The 15103-nt window shown below is 43.2% G+C and overlaps 1 protein-coding gene across 3 annotated transcripts in view; it reads right to left on the bottom strand.

The window, feature by feature from the left end:
• The window catches only part of ARFGEF3 (ARFGEF family member 3), a 171950-nt gene that overhangs the window by 30257 nt on the left and 126590 nt on the right, over positions 1-15103 (bottom strand). For all 3 annotated transcript variants that reach the window (XM_087865521.1, XM_045814723.2, XM_087865522.1), the window contains 4 exons: positions 13593-13738; positions 11808-11987; positions 5265-5409; positions 3637-3759 (listed from right to left, as the gene is read on the bottom strand). In XM_087865521.1, coding sequence (XP_087721647.1) covers positions 3637-3759; positions 5265-5409; positions 11808-11987; positions 13593-13738 — 594 coding nt within the window. The remainder of the gene's footprint in view (positions 1-3636; positions 3760-5264; positions 5410-11807; positions 11988-13592; positions 13739-15103) is intronic.

The raw sequence follows: 15103 nt of genomic DNA, 5'->3' as shown, positions 1-15103 counted from the left end.
ACGGGCTGGGCTGAAGTGCTAGGCCCCTCTCTGTTTGGAAAAGGACCCATTTGCTGCCAGGGCTCAGCACTAAACAGTAATGATAAAGTCCCTGGGTAGAGTCTAAACATCCGGGGCTTGGGGATGGAGACCCCTGAATTGAACGGAAATGATTTCTGGTTTTTTTTGGTACCTATCTAGAGGTTTCACGGATCTGGAGAGGGCATCTAGATTTTCTATAGGCAAAGAGTAGTTGAGGATTACCATTTTTCTTCTCATGTAATGAATCTATGCCCATACTTTTAATAAAATCATTCCACGGTACTGTAATTGTTTCTAATAGTCTACCATCGTAGCCACTAGGCACCCTCCCCTGTGGGTAAACAGACCTAATTACCAGGCATTAGTTAAAATTCAGACAAAGAGGCACGTTTCTCCTTAAAAAAGAAAAGATAAACATTTGTATTTTAGATCAGGGATCGGCAAACTTTCTGTGTACGGGGCCAGACAGCGAATACTTTAGGCTTTGCAGGTCATCCTGTTTTTGTTACAACTTCTCAGATCTACCCTTATCATACAAAACTAGTTACAGACAAATGACCATGGCTGTGCTCCAGTAAACTTCATAAAAAACTATCCAAGGGTTGGATCCGGCCTGCAGACCACCGTTTGCCAGACCCTGGTTTGGTTGAACATACTTTACAATATCAAAACGCAGACGAGGGCAAATTCATGTTGAAATAACCAAGTGGGAATTAAACATAAATTCATTTCTTAGCCTGTTGATCCAAGTGAGCGTCCCAGTTTTTGTTTTTGTCTTTTTTTAAACCTAGGCTACTGTGTTACACATCAAAGTCTATGCAAACGGCGCCCCCTGGAGTCCGGGACAGGACACAGCCAGCATGGCTACTGGGGGCTCAACAGTTCCCACGGACTCCACCCCATACAAGTAACTCCACCTTATAACTCACAGAAAAAACCATCCACCATGTGCATACCAATTATTCTGCATCTCTATTTGCTGCCGCTAACTCCCTCCTTGAGATAAAATCTCAAATTTGTAACTTGCTGCTAGGCATCTCCCCTTGAACGGAGTTTCACAGAAGCTCAACCTGTCCAAACGTCCAAAGAGAATTCATTACTTTTTCCTCTCCTCCACACCTAACCTGCTCTCCTTTTGAACACCCTATTTCTCGGTAACGCCAGTCCTTGCAAGCCCCCAGCGGAGCAGTGCCGAGCCCCACAGACCCTGGCTCTACCACGCGCCAGAGCCAATGACATCCTCTCTACTCTCTCTGCCTGCAGCCTCCTGTCCCCTGTCCCCCCGTATGGGGACGTGTGCCTGCTACAGGTCAGTTCTAACACGGCATGTGATTGTACCACTCTTTACTTAGAAACCTTCCACACATTCTGGATTCCCTGATGTAGCACCCAGAACCCTTCCCAACTGCCCCCTTCCTTTCTTTCCACCTCATCACCCACTATCTCTCTTATGTGGGTATCTCCAACGTATCCTGTTTTTAGAAAAGTAAACCTACAGCTTACTCCGCAAAGTTCAAATGTCACCTCCTCTCTGAAGCCTGCCCTGCCCCCCACTTCCAAGCATCTTTCTCAGCTGCTTGTTTATTTCCGCTTAAATGCCTTTTTTCTTTTTAGTAGCCTCCACGAAAGTATTCATCTTATGGAATTGTAATTATTGATTTATGTGTGCTTCCGAGAAGAGGCTGTGAGCCTCTCACGGGCAGGAAGCGTGTTTTATTCATCTTTATACCTTCATAGTACAAATAGGCTGCTGTGGCCACATGGCGGGCACTCAACAGTTCACTGCATAAGAGAATACCAATAATGATTCTTAGATGAAACATAAGACTGTGATAATAGCAAATGTATATATTGGCCTCTGCTCCCAGTTCCTGGCACAGAGCTCCTAAAACCCTTGTAATTTCCCACTGAAGCCTCCATGAAAATTCCAGAAATACGGGGTGCGGAGAGCTTCTGGGCTGGTGACTACATCTCCATGCCGGGAGGGTGGCTCACCCCCACTCCATGGGGACCGAAGCTCCTGTGTTTGGGACCCTATGGGCCTTGCCCTATGTATCTCTTTGGCTGGCTGTTCACCTGTATCCTTTATTACATCCCTCATTATAGAAGAAACTGGTAAACGTGTTTCCCTGAGTTCTGTGACTTGTTCCAACAACTAACCAAATCCAAGGGGTGGGGTCATGGAACCTCCAATTTGTAGCCATGTCAGAGTTGTGGGTAACCTGGGGACCTACCTTTGTTCTGGCATGTGAAGTGGAGGGGGCAGTCTTGTCGGACTGAGCCCCTCACCTGTGGAGTCTGTGCTAACTCTGGGGAGTGTAGAACTGAACTGAATTCTAGGACAGCCAGCTGGTGTCTCAGAATATTGCACGGTGTGAGAAACCTGCCCCCCACCCAGCGTCAGAGCACTGTGAGTGTGCCGGTCGGGGGAGAACAAAGGAGACACCTGGGAGTGAGTTATTCCTATACAAGAACTGAATTTTCTACTACCTGATACAAAGATTCATACTTTAAGGTCTTCTTATGATGAAGATACCAGATTATTTGGTTTCTATTTAACACAGAGCAGAGTTAAAATAAAATACAATCTGATGCTGTTGTCCCCAAGAAATCTTCCTCTGAAGCCTAGTTTGTAGAATCAATTAACAAGTGGCCACAGCTGCCCTTCCGCTCAGTCCTCCCTTTCCCGGGGTATACATGACAACAGAATGAGGCACGTGTAATAAATAACAGAAGAGAACAACAATGGTCTACAGATCACACTTGTTGTCTCTCTCCTGAAACTTGATTTTTGTTCCTGCTCCCCAAAAAGGGGGACATGAACGAAGTCGCCTAGTTTCTTTGCGTCCAGTCTTCTTCTGCAAATGAACTGTCGTTATTTAGCAAAAATTAACAAAAAAATATTATGAACCTTACATTGTCCTTCAAATTGTTCTTAGCCTCAGGGTCTAAGAGCACTCCATGGTGAGGGTCTCAAAACTTTAAGTTCCTTCTAAAATTTTTGGTTTAACTAACTGCCCTCCCTTCTGTTTCACCCCAGATAAACTTGGGCTCCATAAAAAAAAGTCTGCTACAGCAGATCATGTTGTACAGCAAGACTCCACTTTGTTCAAGCATTGCTAAATTAAGCGGAAAATCAGCTTGGTGGTCTCTGAAATGCACAAGGCCTCAAAGAAGGGGGACTTTTACCCTCCAAAGACATGTTATGATTGATAAGGCCCAGGGGGAGGCATCCTTAATTTCTGTTAGGAGGAGCTGGAAACTCAAGCTCAGGCTGCTAATTATGTGACATCGAGGACAGCAGCTCCTGCATAAGGGGGATTCTAGAATATTTTAAGATTCAAAAACGAAGTTGGAGTAAAGTAACATATAGATTGAAAACATGCTACATTACAAGAGTATTCCAGGAACATGATGAAAAATAGCAACCCTGGACAGAACCCAAGCTGCTTTTACAGTAAGCTTTCTGCTTCTGAATACACAGCACACACCGCCATCTGCCTGAAACCCGGGCGGCTGGCTTGCTTGCTCCAGGCGGGCAGTGGGCCTGTCTCCAGGGCTTTCCACACAAAGTCATCCGCTGTCACGGGGGGACGGAAAGAAGACTCCACTCACCCAGTCCTTTGACAAACTTCATAAGGCACATGATGTAACTTGTGGCCGCATTAGCAAAGACCTGGATGTTGTCGGTATTGAGAAACGCTTCAAATACATCAAACACTGGAGCCTGGCTTTTTCCTAAGGGAAGAAGGTTGTAGAGTTTTAAGAACATCAAGTCTCTACCCTTCAGGTTGCCCATACTCCCAGCACCTTCCATGGAGTCTTGGAAAAGACCTACTGCTGGAGGAAATCCCTGGCCTTTTGACGGGACAGGGGCATGGCTTCCATGCTGTCCTTCTCATCTTAGCCTGCAGGGGGAGCTGCAGGAAGGCTACAAATACATAGAGAGCTTGGTAGGGAGATGAGGGCAAAGCCCGCTGAATGCAGGGCTGTGGCAATGGGTGGGTCGACAGGGTAGTGAGAGGAGCAGGCCTCTGGGATTCTGCACACGTAATTATAGGGCAGGGAAGGTTTAGATAAGCCCCGAAGGCATATACTAATTGATTCATAGCTGTGCAGAAGAGAGTTAACAGGCTCGAGATTGCTATCCTCAGGCCTGCTTACAAGATTGGCCCTTGGCTGACATCTGGGAACCTGGCTCTCAGAATATTCCCAGGCAACAGTTAACAGGGTGGTTCACTGGGCCTAGACTGTGCAAACAACATGGTTTACTTTGAACGCTGGGTCTCCTTTGGGGAATCTGGGATTTTGGTAGGTGCTAGGCAGAGGGTACCTAGGTGGCCAGCTCTTAGCTGGGTCTCCAATGGGCTTTGCTGGGGAGAAACATGGCATTCACATTGCTGCGTGTTCACTCTTGGAGTAGAGTATGCTCTGGGGGACCCTCGGGGGAGGCTGAGAGCACACGGTAGCCTGCACTGGGATTTCCCTAGAGTCTGTGTCTTCTGCTTGTCCTATGTTGCCATGATAAATCTTCGCGGTGAGCCATGTAATAAATCTGAGCCGTGCAATAGGACTTAGCATACCTATATGCTGAGACCTGTGAGTCCCCTGGTGGGTCTCTGGGCATGCTTTATGGGTCCCCATTCATTTCCAGCTAAACCCAATTTCCCTAACTGGGATCCAACTGTGTTACGATGCTTTTCTGCTTCTTACTAGTAAGCAAATAATGTTTTCCTTTGGCTTTAGGAATGAACTCAACACAAATACGTATAACTGAAACAACAGAAGTGTCAGCGTTTTGTCTAATCTGTCAGTAAGCGCAGGGCCTGATAACGCTTAGGGTTCCTGGTCCAGCAACAGAACTCAGAATGTGTGTCCCTGCTACACCAGATCATTTCCTTCCAAGAAAACATGGCTGAACGGTAGCCTTCCCTGTTGTTCAGTTTCTTTTGGTAGCATAAAAATTGACATCACGAATGCATACTTTATAACAAAAATCATCTACACATTCTTCCCTCTCACCATCCTTATTTAACATAGTACTGAAAATACTACCCAGAGCAACTAGGCAGGAAAAAAATAAAAATAAAACACATCCAAATCAGAAAGGAAGCAGTAAAATTGCCTGTTTGCAGATCACATGATCTATTTTATTTAGAAAATCCTAAAGATGTCACCCAAAACCTTAGAACTAATAAATGCATTCAGGAAAGTTTCAGGATACAAAATCAACACATTCTTACCCATGGAGTAATCACCAACCAGATACTCCTTCACCTCAGACTTGCTCCCACTGTGCACAGTTTCCAGGGCACTGAACAAGGGCCTCCATCCCGACTGGATCTGCGTGGAACACACTTCGACTAGCTCGCCAATGGATGTGACCACCTGGCAGAGGCAAAGGAGGGGGCATTTAAAACCTTCTTCTTAAAAGAAGCAGGAAAATTTCTGGCAAGGGTGATAGACTTCTCGGCTTCCTATTTCTGGGTTAATTTCAGGGAAAAGGAAAAACCAGAATTCAGGCAAACCTGCTCAAAACTCTTCTAAACAAGCAGCCGAATTGCATTAATTTGCATTTTGCTAATGACTAATGGTGTTCAGCAACTTTTCACGTGCTTATTTGCCATCTGCAAATGTTTTGCTGTTTTTTAAAAATTTGGTTTTTGTCTTCTCATTATTGTCTTTTTTAAAAGAAAGATTTATCTGTTTGAGAGAGAGAGAGAGAACGTGCACGTAGGTGGGGAGGGGCAGAAGGAGAAGGAGAGAATCTGAAGCAGACTCCACACTGAGCACGGAGGCCAACATGGGGCTCAATCTCATGACCCCCAAGATCATGACCTGAGCCGCAACCGAGAGTTGAAGCCTGACTGCGCTACTCAGGCGCCCCTCCTTACTGTCTATTTATTGAGTTGTTAGAGTTCTTTACATAGTCTAGATTCAAGTCTTTCCTCAGATACATAATTCACATTTTTTTTTTACAGCTCTGACTTTGTCTTTTTATTTTTTTTAATGGTGTCTTTGAAGAACAAGTTTTTAGTTTTGATGAAACATAATTCATCAATTTCTCTTTTTATGGATCACGTTGGTATCATTCCTAGGAAGTCTTTGCCTAACCCAAGGGCCCAAAGATCGTTTCTGGTAATATTTACCATATTGGTGTCCGTTTTGCCCGACGTTAATACAGTCACCCTGACTCTTTCGCGGTAACTGTTTACACGGCGTATTATTTTCAGTTCTTTTACTTTCAATCTATGTGTGCCTTTGAATGTAAAATCTGTCTCTTGTAGACTGCATATTGTAATATCTTATTGTTATGGCCACCCTTTACAATTCTGCCTTCTGATAGTTTAGTCAATTCATGTTTTTTAACATCTTTATTGAGATACAAATCCCGTATGGTAAGATTTGCCCATTTATACTGTACAATTTGTTGTTTTTTAGCATATTCAGAGAGTTGTGTAACCATCACTAATCTAATTTTAGAACATTTTCATGACCTGCCTGTGCCCCCAAAGCCAGCACGTGCTAGCAGTCACTCCCTCCACAGAACCCTACTCTCTGCCCTAGGCAATCACTAACTTACTTTTTCTCTCTATAGATTTGCTTATTATGAACATTTTACACAACTGAAATCCTATAAAATGTGGTCTTTTGGGACTGGCTTTTTCATTTAGTGTAATGTTTCCAAGGTTCATTCATATTGTAGCACAAATCAGTACTGATTTTTTTTTTATTGCCGAATAATTTGTGTGGAAATACCACATTTATCCATTTACCAGCAGATGGAATTTAGGTTGTTTCCAACATTCTGGCTGTTACGAATAATGCTGCTCAGAATGTTTGTGTCTAGATTTGTACGGGTATATATTTTCATTTTTCTTGGGTCTGTACCTTTCGGGGAACCGCCAGCCTGTTTTCCGTGGAGGCGCATTTAACCTTCCTGTCAGTAGCGTGTGGCGATTCCAACTTCCCCACATGCTCATCAAAACTTATGACCTTTTTTACTGACGTCATCCTAGTCCGTTCGGAGTGACGTCTCATTGAGGTTTGATTTGCATTCCCTTAATGACTAAAGACGTGGAGCATCTTTTCACAAATACATATTTAATACTATTAATGTGGTCTTCTTTACGTCTGTCACTTTACTCTTTGTTTTCTGCATATAATGTGTTTTTTGTTCCTCTGTTCCCCTTTCATTGCCTTCTTTTGGGTTAAACATATTTTTAGTGTATCATTCTAATTCCTTTGTTTCTTTTTATTTTTTGTGTTATTCTCGAGGCTGTTGCCTTAGGGTTTATAATATGTATCTTCGACTTATCACAATATTCAAGTTAATCAATGACTTAATTCTGGCAAAATATGGCAACTTTGCTTCTAAATAGTTTCATTTTCTCTCCCTTCTTTCTGCTACGGTTATTTATATCTTTAGATTTAATAAATCCAAAAATAGACTGTTAGAGTTAGTGCTTTAAACACCGTGACAGACTATGGACTCTGGGAAACAAACTGAGGGCTTCAGAGGGGAGGGGGTTGGGGGAATGGGATAGACTGGTGATGGGTAGTAAGGAGGGCACGTATTGCATGGTGCACTGGGTGTTATACGCAAATAATGAATTATGGAACTTTACATCAAAAACTAGGGATGTACTGTATGGTGACTAACATAATAAAAAAATATTATTAAAAAATTTTTTTAAAAATAAAATAAAAACAGAAAAAAAAAATGCAATCTTTTTCTATTTACCCAGACACCATTTCTTCCTGTGAAACTGAATTACTCTGTTATCTCCTTTTAGTCTGAAGGAATTCCTTGACTACTTCCTATAGGTCTGTTGGCAAGAAATTCTATTGATTTTTGTTTATCTGAGAATGCTTTTACTTCATCTTCATTTTTGAAAGGTAACTACTCTAAATTATTCTAAATTATTCACTTTCAATATGTCATTGCATTGTCTTTTGGTCTTCATTCTCTCTGGAAAAGTAGCAATTAATCCTATTGTAGCAACGAACTGTTTCTCTCTTGCTGCTCTCGAGGTTTTGTTTTTGTCTTCGAGCAGTTTGACTACAATGTGTCTAATATCTAATGGCTATCTTTGTGTTGATGCTAACTAGGGTTCCATTATTTTTCTAAATATATTTTCTGACCCTTGTGTTTCTCATCTTTGTCTGAACTCCAATTACATGTGAGCTTGACATTTTACCGCAGGTCTCTAAGGCTTTATTTCTGGTCAAACAATCCTCTCCAAACTTTAGAACGGATAATTTCCATTAATCTAACTTCAAGTTCACCAATTCTCCTTCTGCCATCTCGGATCTTGCTGGTAAGACCATCTTGTACATTTTTCATTTCAGTTATTGCCTTTCCAGCTCTAGAATTTGTATTTCTTCATAGTTCCAGTTCTCTAATTAGACTATTTTTGAGCCATTGTCATCAGATTTTCCTTTAATTCTTTGAACATATTTATATGTTCTAAAGCCTGTCTCTCAACTCCAACACCTGGGCTCATTCAAAGTCACTTTCTATTTTTTGCCTCCCCTCCCAACAGGTATTACATTCTTTCTTGTCTCTTTGTATCTTTTCTTTTCTTTCTTTCCTTCCTTCCTTCCTTTTTCTTTGCTGAAAGGTCAACATTTCATGTAATACATTGTGGCAATGCTGAATTCTGATTAATTTTTGAGTTTTTTTTTTTTTTTCAATAAGGGGTTGGACTTACACTGTGCAATCTGTCTCTTTCCATGTGTGAGGAGCCAATGTCTCTGGCTCAGTTTCTTTGTTTTTAGGCCTTAGCTTTACTATTTAACATTCATCCCCATGTTTACAAAGGTTAGTGGTCAGCAGATGATGTGGGCAGAAATTGTGCTCAGATAACTTGAGCCTTTAAGGCTTCCATCCTCTTCAACCAATCCATGTATGTAGGTTGGGGAAAATATTCCAAGTTTAGCCAGTTCTCAAGTTTCCCTTGTTTTTTTACTTTCTGATGGGATTTGTATGGTTTATCCTGCATCTGCCCATGTTTCAGTCAGCCAGAGATGTGAGAGGAATTTATCTAATCTTTAAGTCTCTGGTTTCCAGAGACACATGTTATATTTCTTATTGGTTCACTGCTCACTGTAACCTTAGGGTAGCAAAATTGCAGGCTTCCCCAGTACACTTCTTTTTTAAATTTTTTTTTAAAGATTTTATTTATTTGAGAGAGAGAGGGAGAAAGAGAGGGAGTGAGCACAAGCAGGGGAAGTGGGAGAGGGAGAAGCAGACTCCCTGCTGAGCGGGGAGCCTAATGTGGGGCTCGATCTCAGGACCTGAGCTGAAGGCAGACGCTTAACCAACTGGGCCACCCAGATGCCCCACCCCTGTTTACTTCTAATGAATTTGCTGCTTTTAGTTGCCAAACGAGTGGTCTTTTTTCTGAGTCTTCTTTGTTTTTATTTTTTTAAAGATTTTATTCATTTATTTGAGAGAGAGCAAGACAGCACAAGCAGGGCGAGTGGCAGAGACAGAGGGAGAAGCACACTCCCTGCTGAGCAAGGAGCCTGACATGAGGCTTGATCCTAGGACCCTGGGATCGTGAGTTGAGCTGAAGGCAGATGCTTGATGGACTGAGCCACCGAGGCGCCCCTCTAAGTCTTCTTTAATCCGAGTCTGTCCCTCATACTGGAAAGCTGCTGATTTTCCAAGTTAGCTCCACACTGGTCAAACTACTATTCTTGCCAATAGCTTGAGAGTAAGGGTGATGGGGACAGTCTTTGGCAACAGGTTACAGACTTCCACTGTTCTTAACCAAAGTTCTGGCAAGAAGTATTTCTAAGCATAAATGCTACTCAATTTGTCTGTCCTTGGTCAATTTCCAGAAATCTGAAACTGTTGCTTTTGACAATTTTGTCCTGTTTTATACTTGATTTTTGTGAGGAAGCCTCATTAGCTTTTTCATGCCACCATAGCCCAATCCCTCCTGGTCTAAATCTTTCTGAACACATTTAAAGCCCAGTGATTTGAAAGCCTGTTTCTGATAACTCTGGACCCCTGGACGAGCATGTGCATATATATGCGTGTATGTCTATTTTTATTGTTTGTTTTCCTTTTTGTTGTCAGTGACGTGTTATTTCCTAATGAGCCTGATTATTTTTGATTGAATGTAGACACTGCACATGCAAATCAAGAAATAATTTGAATCCTTGGGATGATGTCATTTTCTGCCAGGGAGGCGTTTTGTGCTATGCGGATGGCCGACACTAGAACTCACAAATCGTCTAATCTCATGTTAGGGTTTGGGATTATTTGAAGTTGGGGATTATTTCCTGTTATGACTAGTCTATTTAAGTTTCACTCTTCATCCTCATATGTCCCCTTCTCTTCATGGTTCTGTCCCAAGATGTCAGGAAGTTACCAGACTTGGTGGGTCCCAGATTCCAATTTTGGCTAGTTTCTCAATCTCACGACTTCCTTTTCTGAAATTAGTGGATTCCATTTTTTAGGAACAGTGCCTCCAACACCAGGCACAGACTCTAAGTACTCTTTGTCTCCTAGATATTGGCCTCATAGTTATTCACTGCCTCGTTGTATTCCAATACCTTCCAGGGATTAAAATATGTTTAATCCAACTTTTCCTGGTTGTTCCCTGAGGAAAGTTGATCTGAACTACTCAGCTCGCTATGATTGAAATCCTCCAACTCAGTGTTTAGGCATTAACTCATATTTTCATTGCTTTCTTTTGTTTCATTTAACTTATTAGGCGTTCTTGTTGAATATTTTGCAGGAAGGATACCAACATTTCAATTCTTTTCAGTCCTAACTGTGCCATCTGTTGTTTGAGCAGCTTGCTTTGACTATTGCCTTGTTTCCCTGTGTGTTTTTGTAAAATTTTGGAAATACTGTGAACTCACATATCTGGGAACTTTATTAGTGGGATTCTTTTATGGCCCAAGTTGAAAGGAGTTCCTCTGGGGGGAATTTCTGTTGCTTTTTTACCATGCCTGTACAAAGCTTCTCAGACTACCAATGTAGTGTAATTTCATACGCTGACCTGCTAGAAGGGCTAGCTTGTAATTTTAAATCCTGGAGAGTTTTTTGTTTGTTCGTTTTTTAAATATCTACTAAGAGCCAATGTTAGAGAGAGGCTGCTACAATCCTCAGGAGGGTGGTACTTGGGTTCATTTCTAATTCAACTTTGGCCTGAGTGAACACCAGTCTTATACAGTTTGCCTTGAGATTTATTTCCTATTGTGATGGCCTCAAGAATGTGATAAGCAGAACTCTGCTTCACCTGATGGAAAATTCCCTCGCGGCAAAACCAGGCTTAGAACTCTATTTAGGTTAGAACTCTCTGGCTTCCCATTGTTACTGAGTTTTAGACATCTTAGTATTCTTGTCTTTCTTGCCATAAAGGGTCAATGCATTTAAAAATAATTTTAAAACTTTTATTCAACCTTTTTGGTAGATGTCAGAGAGACAGCATCTGTCTGTGTTCCTCACCCACCATCTTGCTGGATATGAAGTGAACACTTTCCTTACCATCTGTCTCCCAGCAGAGGGTGTCATAGTGATTAAGAGGACAGGCTAGGTATATCAAAGTATACGCTGGTACAGCTAGATTGCCTAGGCTCAAACCCCAGTTCCACTAATCATTAACCATGTATCATCAGCTAAATTGCTTAACGCCCCTGTCACAGATCCCACAAAGGATTACTGGAAAGATGAAATATGCAAAGGCCATAAAGCAGTGCCGGCCACGGCACTCAGGAAAGGCTGGCTGTGATGTTGGTAACGCTGATTTCCATGCCACACTGACCTGGTCTTGGACGTCCTCGTCACACAACTCCAGCTGCATGATTCGCTCAAAAGGTCGGAAGAGTGCTTCATTAAAGTGAAAATGAGATGGCTCGTTCCAGTCTGTGAGAACCTCCGTCAGTATATCATGGATGAAGGAAACGGCCTTCTGAGACACATGCCTTTCCTTATGGCAGGCAGCCTGTAAAATTCAGGGGAGAGTAGAACACCATCAGGACTTCATACAAGTAAGATAACGGTTTCTTAAGTTCCTAACCCACCTCATTGTGGGGAGGTAGAAACAGCAATTCTGTTACAGTAAAATAAATAAATAAAACAAACAAATAAATAAATAAAAATCCAAGGAATAAATATAGATGAACAATACACTAAAGTTGAATTTTTAATAATTTAACCAAAGATCACACACAAGTCTAGTTTCCCTTTAATATTTCTGGAAAAATAATAAGAATTTCTAGTAATTTCTTTTTTCTTTTCTTGTAACATGATAGTTTTCTTGGGTGGTACAGAACACAGGGGCTATAAAGACACCAGAACTTAGTCTGGGAACTGCCTGTGGTCTCATTCTCAGCCATGTTCCGAATATGATCAGATGTGTCATCTGTCCCTCAAGGAAGTGAGCCAGTTGCCCCAACAATGCTCTAATTGGCTCACATCTTTGTATGCATGACCTTGAGGAGCCCTCTCTCACACTGACCCTGGGCTTGAATGTGTGATCTGCTTTGGACAATGGAAGAATACCAAACATTGTATCAGCAGAGAACTGAAACGTAGTTCTGATTTGGGATTTGCCCTCTTGCTTTCCTTGGGAATCCTAAGAATGCCATGTGAATGAGCCAGGGCTAGTCTGCTGAAGAAGGAGAGACCATGGGGAGAGGCTCCTGCGTCCAGCCTCCTAGTCAAGGCTGTCATGAACCAGCCGACCACAAGTGCAGAAGTGAGGCAAGCTGAGCTCAGCCAAGCCTGGCTCAACCCAGCTCAGATTTCTGACCCACAGAGTCATGAGCTAAATAAGGGGCTGCTGTTTTATGTCAACAGATTTGGGGTGGTTGATTATAGTGTAACAGATAACTGATATACACTGTTTTTCCATGACCGGGTTGTTATTTTCTACCCCTTTTCTTTACTAGAATGTTCTCAGTTTAGTGAACTAAGTTCCACAAAATACTTCATTTGGTGACACAGCCCTACCAGATTAACACTAACAAACTAGTCAGAATCGTTATCACCGAAAAGCAAGGCAACAATTTTCCCACCAACAGAGAAGTAGCCGGTCGTCATGTATTGAAATGCTTAGTTCATAGGATATAATTTATCACGTGCACCACTCTGTATGAGAGTGAAAGGGGTCCTAGTTTTTTTGTTTGGAAAGCCAGGGCATATGGTTCGCCTATTTACGGGGTACTTCCCAGAGTACATTTAGCTATTAGAAAAGAGAGACTGGCAGGAACAAAAGGCTTTGTTATAATCACATATAAAAGTGAAACTCCAGTCTCAGGCTGAAAGCAAAGCCTGAAGGAGGGAAAGCCGGCTGTGGGAGGTACTTGGCCAAGTCATGCAATTGTAAAGAAAGAGGGTCAGGGTGACACCAAGGCGGGACTGCCCTTTGGGCTTATTCTCTAGATGCCATGACGTCCATCAGAGAACTAGGATGTTTGTGCCCAGGTGACGGGACCTTATCCCTGCTCCGAGGCCACAGCGCTCTGCCCACACGGCGCCTGGCAAGCCCCGTGCTGGCCCTGCTGCAGGCGCTCCCTGCTTTGCTGCCGGCTCTGCAGCAGCTCACCTCCACCAGGTGTGGGGCCACGAGGCTCCAGCAGCGCATCACGTGCAGCAGCGGCCGCGACTTGCTCCGCACGATCCTCAGCATGGCGTCCCCGAGGCGGAACAGGTGGAGGGCGCTTTTTCGGTCTTGGGTGGACTTAACTTCTCCTATAAGAAGGCAAGAGCATAAAAGCCATAAACCCCAAACGCAGAAATAGTGTGACCTGTTCAAGCACAGAGAGAGAATGGAAATCAAAGGGGATGAAAAATACTCCGAGCGGTAGGATTAGTCAGGGCGGGCCAATCGAGGGAGGAGAGGACCCTGGATTCGAGACAGACTAGGAGGTTCGCTCAACACCACTATCGGCCACCGTATCCCCAGTGCCTGCTGTGACAAGCGGGAGCTCTGCTTGTGGATAAGGGGGAATGGTATGCTGGGTAGGTAGGAGGGGCGGGGAGTCAGACTGCCCGGGCTCAACTCCTGGCTGCACCAGTTAGTAGCTGGGTTATGCTGGACCAGAGATTTCCCTCTCCTAGCCCCGTTTCTTGCTGTAAAAGTGGGGGATAAAGGCACTTACCTCTTAAAGTTACTTTACGGATTAAATACGGAGATACTCACAAAGTGCCTATCACAGCGCTTGGCGCAGACTAAACGCCGCCCGCTGTTAGCCATTAACGTTACTGTTGTCACTCATCCACTTTGCCAATCCTTAATGGCACCTCTGAAGTGCTTGCCAAGCAGGTCAGGCCCCTTTCTATGCAATAACACGCTTGTTGAACCCGCTCTGTCTTGCTTCCGTGTCATCCTTGCCTACCCCGATCTTTTGCTACTTCTTTGCCCCGTCACCTCGGTCTTCTCCCTTTTCATCACTTTCTTCTTGCTCGTGTCCTACCGCTTCTCCTACACGGCCTACAAAACGCTGATCATTATCATGCTCTTCCAATCAGAATGCTCCTGATTAGTCTCGCCACATCAAATAAACTTCAAAATGACAGTAGTAATAATCACTGACATTTCCTGGAGGTTTATTCTGCATCAAATGCTGTGTTGGTGTGTCTTTAGTCACTTTATTTTTTAAATTAAACCTTAAACAAATGTAATTATTGCCATTTGACAGACTAGAAAATTCAATGCCAGAAAGGTAAACTGACTCACCTACGACAGTGTAGCTGGTAAATGGTGGAGGCAGCATTTGAACTCCTATCTGATTCATTCCAAAGCAAAGGCCGCCTGCTCCTTCTCCTGGGTTTGCAGCCTCTTCCTGACCCTGCTCCCCGCTTTTTTTGCAAGCTGACAGCTTGCTGATTTCCCCAACCCCAAAACACGTTGAAGGGGGCCCCTACGTCCAGGGATCCTCTGGAAGTCTGATGGGTCTGGGAGGTTGGTTTTACACAGCTAAGGTTTTAAGGTCTATTAAAAACTAGTGGGGAAAGGGCTGTGCTTCTCAAATCAGAGTCTGCAGTAAGGATCAAAAGGCCAAATATACGCACTTAGAACTTCAGACCCCTAAAAATGGGACCACAAGAGGCTGT

The sequence above is a fragment of the Ursus americanus genome, chromosome 11, assembly GCF_024610735.1.
Source record: "Ursus americanus isolate L20-20 chromosome 11, mUrsAme1.1.p, whole genome shotgun sequence".
NCBI lineage: Eukaryota > Metazoa > Chordata > Mammalia > Carnivora > Ursidae > Ursus > Ursus americanus.
This window is presented reverse-complemented; position numbering and strand designations above follow the sequence as displayed.